Source organism: Cupressus sempervirens, chromosome 1, assembly GCF_028749045.1.
Source record: "Cupressus sempervirens isolate cs-2001-9-10 chromosome 1, ASM2874904v1, whole genome shotgun sequence".
NCBI classification, from domain to species: Eukaryota; Viridiplantae; Streptophyta; class Pinopsida; order Cupressales; family Cupressaceae; genus Cupressus; species Cupressus sempervirens.
In genome coordinates this window covers 646,500,731-646,518,243 of record NC_143118.1, presented here as the reverse complement: position 1 = coordinate 646,518,243, position 17,513 = coordinate 646,500,731, and the positions used below count along the sequence as shown (strand labels likewise).

Here is a 17,513-nt window from a genome sequence, read left to right as displayed (position 1 = left end):
TTACGTTTTTCAATACTACCATTTGGTGCATGTTTAATTTTGAATAGCCATTTTGAGGAGACAATTGATTTGTCCTTAGGTCTAGGTACAATATTGCATACATCATTTTTTAATATAGATTGGTATTCCTCAATTGTCACATCTTTCCAAACTTGACATGGTAAACTCTCTTTGACATTTGATGGTTCAGATTTGATGAGTTTGGATATAAGCGCAACATAGCATGAATGACTTCTTGTCTTCTTACTTTCTCTAAAGATTTCATCAGGTGTTACATTATTTTCTTCAATCATCTTCCTTGCCCATGGTGGCATTTTTTGGTAGAGATTTCAACAATTTCAGTATTAGATGATAAGGGTTTATGATCTTTTGAACAATTCTCCCTCTAAGTCTCGTCTGTAGGGTTATCATCTATTTTTGTAGTTGGTTCCTCGTTTGATTCTTTGATGACTTTAGACAGTTTATATGCAACAATCTTCTTCAAATTTAACATCTCTATTGATTTCAATAGTTATTTGTCCTAGAATATAAACTCTGTAACCTTTAGAGGATTCACTATACCCAACAAATATGTCTTTCTTCATAGAGGGTTCTAGTTGTACCTCTTTTCTTTAGGGACATGAATATACACATGAAAACCAAAAATTCTCAAGCGACTTAAATTTGGTTTGTTTCCTGTAAAGGCTTTTCAAGAATTAGATTTTCTAAGATTGAATGAGGACATCTATTTTGGATGTATATTGTCATATTTGAGGCTTCATCCTAGAATGAGATGTGGAGATTTTGATCATGTGTCATGGCTTTAGCTTCCTTTCTACTGCTCCATTCTGTTGTGGATTATAAGGTATTGTATACTCCCTCTTAATCCCAACATAAGTACGTAATTCGTTAAAGTATTCAAAAATGTGTTCAGCCCTATTATCAGATCTTAGAGTCTTGATTTTCCACTAAAATCTTAAATTCTTTGGATTTTAAATAGTACTTCATTTGATTCTTTTAGTTTTAGAAAATAAATCCAAGTTTTCTTAGAGTAATCATCAACAAAAATCGCATAATACAGAAATACCCCTATTGAGGGTATTGACATTGGACCACACAAATCAATGTTGATAAGTTCTAGTACAATTTTTTATTTATGTTCATTATGTGAAAAAAGATCCTTTGGAGTTCTTTCCTAAGGCACATCATTTGCAGGTTCCAATATGATCATATTTTTGATGAAGTAATCTTGTTACAATTTTTTCTATAGAGGGTAAGGCACGAAAAATGGAGGCAACCTAAACTTCTATGTCAAATTTCATTAGAATTGGAAACTTCATGATTTTGAACATTACAGAGTTTATATAAATTTCCATCTCTAAACCTTATAGAGATTGCAATTTTTATGTTGGATTTTTTAGGCCAAGATAGAACTTTATCTTCTTGAAAGGTGACATGATATCCTTGATCTGCCAGTCAGAAATGGAGACAAGATTTCTTTTGATGCCAAGTACAAATAGAACATCTTTTAATTGCATGGTAACTCCGGTTTTAAATTGAGTGGAGTAGGCCCCAATTCCTTTCAGTGGATATGTGGAATCATCCCTTAGAGTGACCTCTTCAGTTAAATGTCCATCAAAAGTTTCCAACTAGTCTCTGAATTCAATTATGTGTCATAATACCCCATTATCAATTATCCAAGTATTCTTGTTTGAGTTAAATTCATTTGACAACACTGAGAAGAATAGTGGATTTTTCACTTCCTTGACTTCAGCAATAGAGGCTTGAGCTTTCTTCTCTTCCAGGCAATACTTGTGAGTGTGTCCACACTTATCACACTTATAGCATTGTACTTTAGACAAATCTCTATTTTTGTAGGTTTGATTATTCTTCCCTCTTTTCTATTTGAAGTTTCTTTTCTTTCCTTTATTGTTTTTGTTAGCATGTAGGGCTTGTATTTCTCCCTCTTTATTTGGATTGATCCCTCTCATAATTAGTCTTGATTCTTTTTTAGGGTTGTCATTTTTAAGTTGATCATTTTTTGGTAGAGTAGGTCGTGCACTAATATCTTGAATAAAAGATTCTCAAGTAGTTGGTAATCCTTTAAGGGCTATTAGCGATAATTCCCGATCATCTACATTATTTCCAATGGTTGAAAGTTGATCTTTATATACAAAAGTTGTTATTTTAAGGTAAGCAATCTGATCTTTATATACTGATTCTCCTTTACTCATCTTGATATACAGAAGTTGTTATAATAATGTAAGCAACATGTTTCTATCATTGATCTCATAAGTATTTTGAATAGTCATGAGCATATCATAAGCAATTTTTAATTTTGATATTGTAAGAAGGATAGGATCCTTAACAACATCAATAATAATTTTCATGGCCTTTTTATTATGTCTTTTCCAAATTGTTTTATCTAGATCATTATCAGGGATCGATATATTTTCTTCTATATATTATTCTAGTTCAAGTTCTCGTAGTATTACCATAATTCAAATTTTCCATGATACAGAATTTGATGTTCCTTCAAGTATGTCCTCGAGTTTGACAAAGTTCACTATGATTGCTCTTTTGAATGAATGTAAGTCTGAAATTTTAATTTTAATTTCACTGTCTTTATTTGATCTCTATTAGTTAGGCTCTAATACCATGTTAGGAATTTAAAATTAGAGATAGAGATAAAAAAAGATTTCAATTCAATTTATTTTTAGACAAAAATGACTTAGAATATGTAGACCAGAGACAATCCTTTTACTGACTAATTAACATTGCAACTAATGAACAAAAATTTGAATGCTCAAAATTACATTTGTTTGTCTCAAGTATCTATAGTAATATTGTTCAATGTTGTATCTATAGGTATGAGGAATTCGCTTCTCTATGGAGAAAATAGTCTATGTAACAGAGAAGGATTGATGTCCTATCTGCCACGATAACATAACATATACATATCATTGGAAAGGTCGTGACTACATAGGTTCATGACCCTTATGTAGTATGAGCCATGTAAGGTCATGACTCTTTGAAACAATTTAGTTAGCACTAACAAGTGCTCGATCTAGATTATTATACAAGGCCCAATCATTATACAAGGTATTATCATGATCTACGATGACTTCATAATATAAGGCCCGATCAGGCATGACCAATTATGATGTGCAATCAAGTTCATGTAGAGTCATAAACCAATTAAACCATTCAATGTGTAACAAAGAACAAAATCAAAATGTAATATTATGTGTGTGTGTGTGTGTGTGTGTGTGTGTGTGTGTGTGTGTGTGTGTGTGTGTGTGTGTGTGTGTGTGTGTGTGTGTGTGTGTGTGTGTGTGTGTGTGTGTGTACATATACATACATATACATGCACATATATGTATACATATACAAAAATACATGTACATACACACACACACACACACACACACACACACACACACACACACACACACACACACACACGTGTGTGTGTGTGTACTGAGAGCATCAATCTAACTAAAGTTATAACTCTAACACAAACTCCAAAAGCCATCCAATATATTACTCAAAAAAATTTACAATATACTTACAGAGACAACTTTTCTTAGGGAGTATTAACAACCAAAGACCTAGAAGTAATCAAATAGGTAAAAGACTCTTACACACCTTGAATCTCATCCACCTAATATATAAGATATACAATACATGAAAATCTCAAATAATATTACAAATTATTGGGCTAAAAAATCACACCAACACATGTAACTCTCTTTTGTAGCTCATTTATATGTTTAACATGATTTTACATTTCCTATTTTAGGAGACCCAATTTTCAAAAGTCATTACTTGTGAACTGGGTGTTTGATTGATGAATTGTTTGAAGCATCATTAAATTCACAATATGCTCTATCACCTTGTAACCCATGATACTGACTACAAACATTTTAGGCCATTCTAGAGCCTTTGATACCTTCAAAATTGAATGTATAAATTTGTTTTGATAGCTTCAAAAGTAATTTTTTTATATCTTCAAAACTACACATGATCTCACAACACAAATTTATCAACTTTCTTATCCAGCCCATATGAACCTCTGGGGAAAGATTAGGGTAAATTTTTGCTCGAATGAATTATTGCTAAAAATGGTAACTGTATGTAACTGAAAGGTAGAGCACATTTTACTAATGTTCTCACACTTGTAACACCTTGCAAGAGAAAAGGTAGTATATATAACTAGTTCAATTGCTAGAGGCGATGAGGCCTATAGACTTTGAACATCATTTGAACTTCTCTAAGCTCACAACCTTAGTTAATAAATATGTAGCAATCATCAAAGTCTCTACCTTAACCATCTTGACCTCACCATCCTCAACCATATCTATAACAAAGTGACATTGAACACCTATGTGCTTGGTCCTAGTACGAAAAGTTGAGTTCTTCTCTAGGCAGACTGCAAACACTTTACAAGCACAAGTAGCTTCCATATAGTCATCTTCAATAGTGGACAAAACAACCACAACCTATCGCTTACTCATCCAACTAAGAATACCACCAAATAATGTTAACACATTAGCACTAGTGGATCTTCTACTATAAATACAACTTTCCTAATATAAATCCACATAATTACAAATATGAAGAGAAATTTTGATTCCAACCATATTACCATGATATCATTAAAATACTTTGAGGCAACCTTCAAGCATCTGAAAAATATTTTAACTATATCCCAATGAAATTTAGTAGGATTAAACATGTCTCTATTGAAATGTATCATTTCTTGGACAAGGTCTAGACTAGTACAAACCATAGGATGCATCAAACTTCCAACTACACTCTAGTAAGGAAGTCTCATCCCACAACATCTTTAGATTTCCATCCTATGACTATGTTTAGTTGTGACAAGATCTTTCATTTCAAATTATGCAACAAGTTGAGACTTCAATTCTATAATTATGCCACTCCCTTTACCAATGCACGATATTTCTTTAACATATAGTAAAATATATACGAAATGATCACCATTGGATTTATAATAAACAAAATGATATGATTTAGAAAGCTCAAATTCCCAACTCAACAAATATGTTTCAAATTTTTGGTATAGTATCCTAGGACTCTACTTAAGGCCATACAAAAATTCATTCAATTTGTAAACACACATACTTTTACCTTTTAGCATGTAGTTCTCTACCTGGCTCATGTAAATATCCTCCTCCAAATCACCATGAAGAAAATTAGTTTTCACATCCATTTAGTCAACCTCTAAATCATAAGTAGCAACAATAGAAAACAAAAATTTAATGGATGTAACTTTTGCAATAGGAAAGAATATTTTACCATAATCAGTACCCTTAATCTGATAGTAGCATTTTAGAACTAATATTTCTTAATATTTCTCAATGCTTCTATTAGAACCAATCGTTTTCTTGAACGCCAATTTGAAACCAATAGAATTTTGTTCTTTGGAAAATGGTAAAAGATCTCAAGTATCATTCTTTTCCAAATCTTCCATTTCTTCATCAATGACATTTTTCTAGTATTTTGCATCATTAACACCCAATGTCTCTTCTAAAGATCTACTTCTATTCATGCTAGTATTTACAGAAAGATAAACACATCTTCAATAATAAACAAAATGTCTTTTATGTGCTTTTATGTTCCTTATAGACCTTTAAACATGCTCAATCATAGGTTACTTGTCTATTGGTATGAAATGGTGGCGTAGGGCCAACATGATGACGGGGGAGATGGAGGAGACGATAGGGGAGGTGGTGCAAGACCGACATGAAGAGGGTGTTAGATATGTCAAAGAGTAGCGCAAGCACCGACATAGGCACCATGATAGGTACTAGTTGCTCCTCCGCCACCACCAAAGGGACCAACACAGACATCCGTTGTACCACAAGCAGGAGAAACACCACCTGTATAGGTTGCATGACCGCCTCTTATTAGACAAGAGGATTTATATGCAATAGTGGAAGACAGGGCCCAACTTGGAGATTGAGGTAGCCCGTCTACACGGATAGGTACACATAGAGACAGCTAGGATGAACAATGCCCAAACATAGATTGTTTGGCTACAGGCAAGGTTGTAGTTAGAGAGGACAAGGGAAGGCAACGCCTGATAGGCATTCGATGCTTTGCAATCTCGGGTTGATGCAGGGGAGTTTATTGTAGTTGAGATGAATATAGGTGTAGTGGTTGCCTCCCAGCAGATGGAGGAGACGCAACATTGGATAGATGCACTGCAAGAAGAGCACAATGAGATACAATGAGTACAAGAGTACCGAGGAAAGCATGATCTCACTATACAGGGTGTCACTGTACCAGGGATGATGTAGGTGATGAAGAAAAATAGTTTTTACATGCATTTAGTCAACCTCTAAATCATAACTAGCGACAATAGAAAACAAAAATCCAATGGATGTAATTTTTGCAATAGGAGAGAATATTTTACCATAATCAATACCCTTAATTTGATAGTAGCCTTTCAAAATCAACCTTTCTTAATACTTCTCAATGCTTCTATCAGAACCAATCTTTTTCTTGAACGCCAATATGAAACCAATAGAATTTGGTTCTTTGGGAAATGGTACAAGATCTCACGTATCATTCTTTCTCAAATCTTCCATCTCTTCATCAATGAAGAAATTTCTAGGATTTTGTATCATTCATACCTAGTGTCACTTCTAAAGATCTAATTATATTCATGCTAGCATTCAAAGAAAAAAACACATATTCAATAATGAAGAAAATACCTTTTAGGTGCTTTTATGTTCCTTATAGATCTTTAAACATGCCCAACCAAAGGTTCTTTGTCTATTGATATGAAATGGTGGCATAGGGCCAACATGACGACGGGGGAGATGGAGGAAACGGTGGGGGAGGTGATGTAGGACCAACATGATGAGGGTGCTAGGTACATTGGAGAGTAGCACAAGCACCAGCACAGGCACTAGGATAGGTACCAGTTATTCCTTCTCTACCACCATAGGGACCAACACAAGCACCACTTGTACCCCAGGTAGGACAAACACCACCATTACAGGTTGCATGACCACCTCCTATCAGACAAGAGGATTACAATGCAATAGTGGAAGCTAGGGCCAACTTGGAAATTGAGGTAGTCCATCTATAGGGATAGGTGCAAACAAAGACAGTTAGGGCGAACAATGCCCAAACATAGATTCTCTGGCTACAAGTAGAATTGCAATCAGAGAGGGCGAGGGAAGACAACACCTAATAGACATTGGATGCTCTACGGTCTTGGGTTGATATAGGGGAGTTTATTGTATTTGAGATGAATACAAGTGTAGTGGCTACCTCCCAGCAAATGGAGGAGATGCAACGTTGGATAGAGGCACCGCAGGAAGAGCACAATGAGAACAACAATGAGTATAAGAGTACCGAGAAAAGCATGATCTCACTATACATGGCACCACTATACCAAGAATGGCATAGGTGATGTGGGAGGTGATCGCAACACAATGCCAAGAGACTCAAGTTGTTCGAGAGACAACTTATTATAGAGGGTTGAACTTTGATGTTGTGCCTCGAGAGTAGAGAGCACTTAAGTTTGAAGAGGGGGCGTCATCTTGGACTGCCAAGGGGATAGAGATCAAAGTAGTCTATAGGACCACCAAGACCTCCACACAAGGATGGCACAAGGGGAACGAGACCACCCTCCCAACTAGCCACCTGAGTACCATAGAGATTTTGTTTGATACATGCATTATGAAATGATATGACGTACAACAATATGTAGTGTTTTTTGTATATGTTGCTGATTTACCATGATATACTATGATGACATTGTACTCTATATGATGATTTTGACGGACTATACATAGACTCTATATGGCATTTCATGATGGACTTTATATTTTTTGACTATATATGTACAATGATGATTAGATAGCCTTACATGCAAAGGTACTTTTGATTTCTTCATGTGATATGCACTTTATGATGATATTCTTATGACGGTGTTACTAACATTTGTGATGTAGGATGTGTATGATTTATGTGATTTATATGATGATATATGTTATGCCTATTGTGTTTATGATGCAAGATCGGTGATGTCTCTATGTATGAGCTATATGATGTATGTGTGATGTTTTATGATATTGCAAATATGATTATGCATTGATGATGATTTATGGAACAATTTATTTTAGATATATTTGACATGCAATGTATGATGAAAATAGATTTAGATATATTCGATATGCAATGGATAGTGAATCATGATTAATGAATGGATATATTTGACATGCAATTTATGATGGATAATGATTAATATTTAATGATTTAAAGAAGTGTAAATTATATAATAAATGGTATAATGAATTATCCTAATAAATAAACCCAATGCAAATAATAGTTTAATACAACAATAATCAAAAGTTAAACTTTATAATTACTTGTTTAAGTAATGTAATTAAAAAAATGCAATTAAATGAAACTGATGTTTAATAAATGTTAGTAACATATCATGATTGCTAGTGAATGCACTAAATGCAATGTAATGCAAATGCAATTAATGAGAATGCAGCTTTAAAATGAGACCCTAATTAAGGTACCAAATGTAACTCGTAGAAATAGGTACCAAACTTAAGAGAGGGAATAGACATAAACCCTTGTCTCAAGCAATGATGAATGAATCCTTAACTACATGTATCCTAACTAAATGACTTTTGTGGGATTCACTTGTGTTCATGTGGGTGAGCACACCTTAGTTTAATATGGCAAAAGGAATCATGCATCAGGTGCTAGACGAGCACATATGACAAGGTTCCTTTATGTGTACTACTCTCAACACACAATAGATAGCTTTAAGAACATAGATGCATATATCACAACCATGATGGAAGAAATGACGCATACACACTAGAGAGATCTTTTGACACACCCAAATTATTTTTAAGGATGTTGGTGAAAGTGTGCTAACTCATTGCCCCTAACAAGCAATGCATAACCATTACTAGGAACTGACAAAGATGTGTTCAAGTATCAAGAAAATAGATCTACTACAAATGACGTGTAATGAACATTAACCATTCAAGAGGTGCCAAAATATTGATGATTGAGCCAATCATGAGGAGGTTACAACTAACACACAAAGATGAAATCAACAAAAAAGGTCTCCTGATCAAGTAGTCATTCAATCCACAGTTCTTGTCACAAATGTTATTTTGATGGTGAATCTTGATAAGCTAACTTAGAAAGGAATCATCCTAAAGGGAAAAGATTGTTTGTTTGATTGAATGTGTAAGGCTTTGTTGACAATTGTTGTGAAAGGAACAATGTTCTTGAATCTCTCGGTGTTGAAATTTTTTACATAGTAATGTAGGCATTGGTTTGAAAAGCTTAATGTGATTGGGTAAAGCTCAGTGTCATGGAAAAATGTGGATCCTTATTGTGACCATGTGACTAAGAATTTCCTTGTAGACTAGAGGTCTTCCATTGGATGAGTGAATCAGATAGGACTCCTACACAAACATGGGACAAGTGGACGAATCCATGAAAAGGGGGATGAATGAACTCTTGATAGATGATCCAATTTACTACACATGGTGTCTAAGACATGTTTTCACCATGGTACTTATCCAGAAAAAATCACATGTCATCTTACACAGACCAATATCACATCATCATATCATCAGTCACTATTCCTTAATTGAAATACAAACTACATTCCTTTGTCACATGATGTCTCATAACAACATATTCATATTGTGCTAGCTATGTAGCCAAATACATTAGATTAAAATAAATGTCATTTGTTTTTGTACATCTCCTAGACATAAAGAGAAGAGACAAACATGAATAACAAAAATTGTGCAACATATCATCTCCTAATCAAAGGATAGTGACTTTGTGTATCCATGCAACCTATAAAAGGCTAAAGCTATACTTGTGTTGATTAAGCTGTGAGGCCTCACCCCGACCCATCCTAGCACCGATGATACATTATTATTTTTGATATTCATGATTCGATACGTTAGAACATTATTTGATGCACTGAACATTATTATGATATTTAGGAGGTGTGATGCTTTACTTTTAGATAATTGATTTCGTCATTTAATGCTTTACGAACATGTATGATGATAAAGTAAATGAATGCAAAACTAACACATTGATTATGCAATTCTAATGGTCGGAAATATGAGTAGAATTAGATAAATAATTGATCATTAGAAAAATGGATGTTTTAATTTATATGATTTTTCTGATACGTAAATTACATAATGCATGTGATTTCTTGAACCTACTGATGTGTGCAATGAGTGTGCAAGACATGTAGCCGAGAAACCTAAAGGAAAGACAGAATTGAACCCCTTGTTTAAATGTGTTATCCTTGCATTGTCTATCTTTAAAAGGTTGTTATTTGATTTTATTATTCTCCTAGTTTTTATTTGTTCCTATTAAGTCTTTAAGGCTTAAAAACATCAAATTTAAGTGCCCTTGGGGTAAGGGTATGGGTGAGGAGTACTTTCCACCCCCTTAGCCTCTTAGTTTGACTTTTAGGGTCACTCAAAAGACCTATTTTTGAGGGATTGCGAAAATTGATTGTCATCTACTTGAGTTGGACTAAAACTCCATCTTGAGTTACTTGAAGTCTAGTTGAGTTAAGGGATGATACTTAGAGGCATTTTGAGAGTAGTTTTGGAGTTGTTACCCAATCTCTAGATTTGGAGAAAGTTTGAAAATTGAAGAAAGAAAAGGAAAAGCTCTTCTCAAACCACCATTTTTGCCATAACTCTTTTGGTGAAGGTAGGGATTCTTCACTCCATGGAATTGTTCCTTCATGTTGTCTATGCTTGAATCATGTATAAGTTGTTGTGTTCTTCTTTGTTTTTGCTTTCTTGTGTGTAGGATGGGTTTGGAGGGATTTTTTGTTGTTGTTCATGGTGTATCTTTATGCTTGTTTTGATGTTTTGATGGTGTATCTTTATGCTTGTTTTGAGATGATTTCATGGGGATTGTTTTGGCATCACTCACCCTTGGATAGGGAAGAAGTGGCCATGTACAGGGGTAGGGACTTAGTTGGACCTCAATGGTGTAGAGTCTCCTTTCATGGTGAGGGGAGGGAAAGAGGGTAAGGTGTATGGGCCCCTACTTGTCATCACATGCCTTGTTTAATATTGTGAATTCTTGAATATGGAAGGGAATGAAAATCCTTGTGGTATTAGCCTCGAAAGGGCCTTGTGGAAGAACGGGAAGTTCTTGATGTTTTAGCCTCGAAAGGGTTATGTTAAGGCATGGTGATTGACGTCTCCCATTGAGAAAATCCACCTCCCCCCCTAGTCAGGTCCTATGTTTGGATCTATTGTGTAAAACCAGGTTAGGGTGCATGCTTGAATTGTTCTTGATGTTGTGATGATTCACCCGGGTCAGCTCTTGTCTTCCCCTTGTGTTTCCTTGAAATTTTGAAGGTATTGGAAGAGAGTATTTGTGAAGGATTTTGAAGAGACTTCTTTTGAATTGTAATATTATGTAAAATAATGTATTTGAATTTTGATGTATTGGCAAAGACATCGGGTTTTCTTACTGGTTCTTTCCCGATGGAGCCTTGAACCAGGATGAATAATAGAGAAGGAAAAAGATTATGAGATCCTCCTTGTTTTGATCATGTAATCTCAAAATTTGGCATATGTATGTGAGAAAATAGAATGATAGATAATGTTTTTGAATTATGAATTTCCTAGTTTTCAATTATGTTAGTGGAAGGCAATTTGTTATGTTGAAGATCCAAATTGATGTCTAAGTTTTAAGTGTAATCAAATCCTACATTGTGATCACAAGGTTATCACTTTCATTGTTAAGTTTTATTATGAACAAAATCAATTTGATCAATGAGATTATGTATTTCGTAGAATTCAAAAAAAAAAAACACACCTAGATGTATGATGAATAGATAAAACATAAATTATAAGATGAAAGACAAGATATAACCCTATGCACTCTTAAGATAAAAATAAATTTTTAGCAAAGAAAATTTATGCCAATACTTAGTCAAAATTGGTTTTCTAATAAAATGTGCACCTCCAGGTCTAAAAGACTTCTCTGGAAAATGTATGGGGAAAAATTTAATTCCCCCATGTCACAGAGATTATTCTCTGTATTATCCCTTTGGAGTGCAACTAAAATAAAAGAAAAAGAAAATAATATTAAGTCTTTTAAAAGGAATATAAGCTAAATGCAATTAAACTAAAACATTTAATTACATATCTTGTTGACATATTCTACCTATAAAACTTTTGCATTTAACTCTTAAGGACAAAAGGGGCAAGGTACCTTGCTAGACCATCATTTCCATTTATTTTTATTGTTTCAAAAAAAAAACATAACTTACCTTCTATATTAAATTTCCCCCCTCACCTTGCAACAAGTACATGGGTCAAATCGCATGTGGGGAGGGCAAGAAAATGTTTTAATAGCAATTTATAATTAACTTAGGCACCCCCCGCAACACACCCCCCGCCCCCCCCCCAAAAAATATTCTTTTCTCCAACTTCATGCGTTGACCTTGTCTTGGGATGGGAGGGCAATTAAGTTTTTTCTTTAAAAAAAAAAGGAGTGATATGCACTCCTCTCCCTTGCCCTTCTCCAAACGCAGGTCCTTGCGGACTAACATGCGCCCCCCCCCCCGCAAGGACGAGGTACAGACCTGCCACGTGCATGCCTCGAGCAACGTGTGGGCAGACCCTATAATGGGTATGTTATTTAATGATATTAAACTTGTTTTTTTTTTTTTTGTTTTTTTTTGAGTAAGTGAAAATCGTTAGTTAATACACATTTAATTATGAAGAGTAGACCGCTGTGTATATATATATAATTTTATAATGTAAGTTGTTTGATAATATATTATTATATTTTTTTGTGAAGTTTGTAGTGTTAGATAGAAAATATAGGATAGTATTATGTTGTTAGTTGATAGTGTGAGATGTGAAGTTTTAGTTAGCATAGTGTTAGTTTATGTCTTTTAAGTTAGTATGTTAGTAATTGCTTGTTAGTTAGTTTTATTATTATTTGTAATATTTAGTTTAGTTTAATTATTAAAAGTTTTAATTTCAAAGTAGTTTAGTTTGTTGTTTTAGTTAAATTTATTATTTAAGATTAGTTTAAGTTTGTTTTAAATTTAAGTTTAGTTTGAGTAGTATTATTTTAATTTGAATTTAATTTAGTTTTGTTATATCTTTAGTTTAGTACTAGATTATGTTAGTTTAAAATTTAATTTAAGTTAATTTATTTTGGTAGTATTTAATTTAGTCAAGGTTTGTTCTAATTAATATTTATGTTTAGTTAGTTTTAGATGTATGTTAATTTAAATTAGGATTAATTCGTTATTACTAATTTGATTAGTAGTATTTTTTTAATTTTTATTAGAAAGTATCTAGTATTCCATGTTAGTGCATTAGGTGTTTTATATGTTTAAGCATTAAATTGTAATTAGATTTGTAAGAAGATTTTAACAAGTTCCTTCGAATTTATAGTTGGTATTATATGTTGCATTAGTGTAGTATTTGAGTATAAAATCTAGGTAAGTAAAGATGTTTAGTTAAGTTATAGATTGTTTATATTTTAAAATTAAGTATGGCATTAATCTATAAACTAGATTAGTAATTTTGAAGGTATTAGGGGTAATGTATTATTTTTATGTTAAGTAATGATGTTAATACTAAATAGTGATTTAGATGTAAAATATTAAATTAGTTGTAATTCAAAAAAAAATTAAATGTGAAATTAGAATACTTCAATTAGAACAATTTTAACGTTTTATTAATTAGTTTTATACTATTGTGAGCTTTATAGATCAATTTTAATATGGACTTAAATTTGTGATAGCTCAAATAAAGTTTAGATTAAAATATAGAGTTATTGAATTTATTCTTGTCATCAATTTTAATGGTAAACAATACATTAATTTATTAGATGGTTATAAGTATGTTGGAGAAAATTTAAGATTAAGTTTAGATTTGGATTAAAGTTTTAAAATATAATTAAAATGAAGTTGAAAGAAGTTAATTAATGACATTAAGCCTGAAGTAAATGATTAATATTGTGATGACGTTCAAGTCATCAATTTAATAAAAGGGCCTAGTTAATTAGATCATCTTTAAGGTTTGTAGTATTTATTTATAATTAGATTGGTGCTAAGCAAGTTATGTATTTAAGAGGTAGAAGACATTTCAGTTAATAGGTCGTTTTGACGTAGTTATTAAGTCATTGTGATAATCTCTGTCACCATATTATCTTTTGAATCTTAGTTTTAAAAAAAAAAAATGTGTGTGTTCTGCCCTTATATTTTTGGGCATGACATAAGTAGACGACTCTAAATTTGTACAAATTATTCCAAATTGGAAATTTTGACATCTTGAAGCCTTGTCACGCTCATGAGTTTTTGCAGGTGAAGCTTTCCCCAAAAACTATTGATATGTATCATAGAATTATAAAGTCGTCGCCTGCTTAGGCTACAAAGATCACACATGGTTGGATGACTTATTTCAATCTTCAAATGCCTTAATCAGATAACTTCATTTCATGGCATATTATATATTTAAATTTAAAATCATGGATGAAAAAGCACAAAAAAGTGTAGATTAAATAGTTATTGACCAGATTGTGAGAAATAACTTTCTAGGCTTACAGTGTGTTATTTCAATTCAAATGGCAACTATAGTTTCTTGGTCTGTCAATCAACATTATTCAATTTGGCAATGCATATATTCATCCATGTATGGTTGATCTCAGCATTTGTAGAGATCATGACACAAAACTCTAGAAAGAGTGCATCCATCCTAAACATCAAGATTGACTCCATTAAAAAATCAGGAATTAGTAAAGGACAAAGCCACTACTCCAGAAACACAATCATGGTTACAGAACTTTTTTTCACTAGGACTAAAATATAGAGATTCTTGTGCCTCCATAGTGCAATAACTATCCAATCAAGGAATCAATACAAAAGGTGAATCTGAAACACTTGTCCATGCAGCCATGTTTGCAACTATGAGGATTAAGAGCAAAAAGATATAGGTTGTAATTGTTATATAACATGATCAGCAGGGATTAAACATATGCCTAACAGACAAGGCCTTTGATCACTAGCTGATTAAGCAATTAAGAGGCATCTGCCTGTTGATACATTTGCCAATTTATGCAATCTCAGGAAAATAATGTTAACCCTGGCCCTTGGAAAGCATGATAGAAGTTCTGTCCAGATTTAACACATTTGAGATCTAACACAAAGTGGCATGCAAAATGACGAGGAATTGTCTGCACCCTGGTGTTAAAATTTCCTGGAGAAATCAAAACACATCTCATATAAGAGGCTATGCCAAATCTTGTAATAAAATTCAGTACACATGTTTTCTTCCTCTGTTTGCATAATCTCCTATTCTAGAAACTCTTGAGTGACAGAGGGTATATTTAGAAATTAGTTCAACTGTATTTTCATTCACAGAAAAGCCACCATCAATTAAAACACTGCAAACTTACTCTTCGTCATATTCATAGACATGAAATCTTAGGCCTGATGAACATAACTTTAGAATTTATTCTAAAATGCATGAACCATAGTTCCTTCTTAAATTTTTATATTATCTAATCAACTACTCTAGGAAGAAGCTTACTCATGCCTCAGATAAGTCAGCAGCTAGCTTTGCAAGGTCTTTTTCTAATGATTTAGACCTAATGAATCCTTTACAAAAAAAACAATAACTAAATTTATCTCCCAACATGTGAAACATAATCATAAGGGATCAACAAAGTACATGATTGACAAGTGATAGATAAAGGACACCACATTCTAACTGAAGTTCACAAAGTTTAGTATACTTCACCTCTAAAAGACATGTTTAGGTAAGATTCCTCACATAATGGTCCAGTGTTGTGTTAAAAAGTTCACACCTTTAGAGACAACATGCAAAAAAGTGTTAGATGTGGCAGGAAATAGGATTCCTTGAAATCAATACCAGCAACAGAAAAACCAAGATATCACAAACGTGAGATAGAAATATCATTTCGACATCTGCAGACTGCAGGTAATTGATGAAAATTGAAAACCTGACTGACATAACCAACTATTTCTGATTGCTATGAGGTTCTTATTAGAACTTCAGATGAGAAAAGAAAAGAATAGCCAAAAACTGAATTGCGAAAACTTTGATGAAGAAATGAAATGCAGAGGAAAAGTATGTTGGACTCTTGTAAGAACAAATGCTTCTCTAAAATGACAAGCAAAGGACAGCTAAGAGCAGATAGAAAACAAAATTTGGAAGAATGATTATGAGTAGCTCATGACCTAATGATATTAGGAACAGAACATATTGGAGGATTAATTCTTCACCCAGATACCAAAGGAAACAACATAAGGATCAATTCAGAAGAGTGGACTTGAAAGAAGATAAAATCTCATTGTGTAGCATCGTGTCCAGGCAACATTGGCTTCTTTAGTCATAACTCATAAGCTTTACATTATAAATACAAAGAGGATGAGGTCAAAATATGTTGTGAGCTCTATATATAGCTGCTTTACAATAGCAGAAAAGCTATAAAAAAGAACAATCCTGCATTCAGGCAGATAAGGAAACTACGAGATGTAGAATACAAAAGCCAAAGTGAATCCAAAAAATTAAGCAACGTTTGAAATGAAAGAAGCAAAGTGAAGATTCTGAGAGCATCAAGCTAAGGGAGATAGAGAATATAAATAAATGATTCACACTATTTCTAATAGAAAATTTACGGGGGCTCACAGTGCAGTTGCTAGTTTTTTCAGGGAGTTAAAAAGGTGCATATAAAGGAGAAAACTTCTAACTAATATTCACACATACATATACCAACCTGAATGGTTGACCTGGTGTGTACAGCGGATTCTTGACGACATAGTCCACATAGATGTTGTAAATATCCTTTAAGGCCTCCTGAAGATCTCCTGTTCTTGGATCTGTTACCAGGATTATCTGCAAAATTTTAATTTCTATTTCAAAATAAAGCAAACCATGGACAAAAAGTTCATCGCATAATGACAACTAAGAAGTCTGCTTTAAAGATACTGTTTTCTCTCTCACCATAGTTCTCTTCCAAAGATTATTAGATGCGTCTAAAATGAGTTGTCAAAAACATATAACATAGATTTTAATGCAAGGAAAGATGGTATAAAGGTGTGCCATTTTTTGACCTAAGTGATCTGCATAAAATTTGAATTACTAATGATTTGTGATATTCCTTATGCAGATTTAACCTCTAACTTTAAAAAATTAAAATTAAAAAAAATTATCTCATGTTTTAATTTTTTGTTAGTAAACTGTTTCTTGCACTCTAGCATAATTTTATGAGTAATATTTTCCTACAACACCTAATTTGGGCTGGAGAAAAAAGATTGTTTACAATGATATTGTGGGCACAATGTTTTTCATGATTTTTCATTACATATCTTATTTGTTATTAAATATTCAAATGAGAACAACTATTCACTTCGACACTTTTTTTTGTATTGCATAATTCTCTTCATATATTATCCAAATTAATAAAAAAAA

General features: G+C 33.1%; 1 protein-coding gene across 4 annotated transcripts in view; it reads right to left on the bottom strand.

Annotated features, from left to right (window-relative positions):
* Positions 1-4,065: 4,065 nt before the first annotated feature.
* Positions 4,066-17,513, bottom strand: part of LOC149579561 (SNARE-like superfamily protein) — a 53,418-nt gene continuing 39,970 nt past the window's right edge. The window contains exons 3-6 of one of the 4 annotated variants that reach the window (XR_016352364.1): positions 16,819-16,937; positions 15,819-15,885; positions 15,609-15,676; positions 14,776-15,275 (exon numbers count right to left, since the gene is read on the bottom strand). Coding sequence is in view for 3 of the 4 variants with exons in the window: in XM_089785889.1 (XP_089642015.1) it covers positions 15,834-15,885; positions 16,819-16,937 (171 nt within the window). In the remaining variant the exon portion in view is untranslated. Of the gene's footprint in view, positions 4,501-14,775; positions 15,276-15,608; positions 15,677-15,818; positions 15,886-16,818; positions 16,938-17,513 lie in introns of those variants that run through there. The other 3 variants (XM_089785889.1, XM_089785884.1, XM_089785897.1) reach the window with 3 other exon arrangements.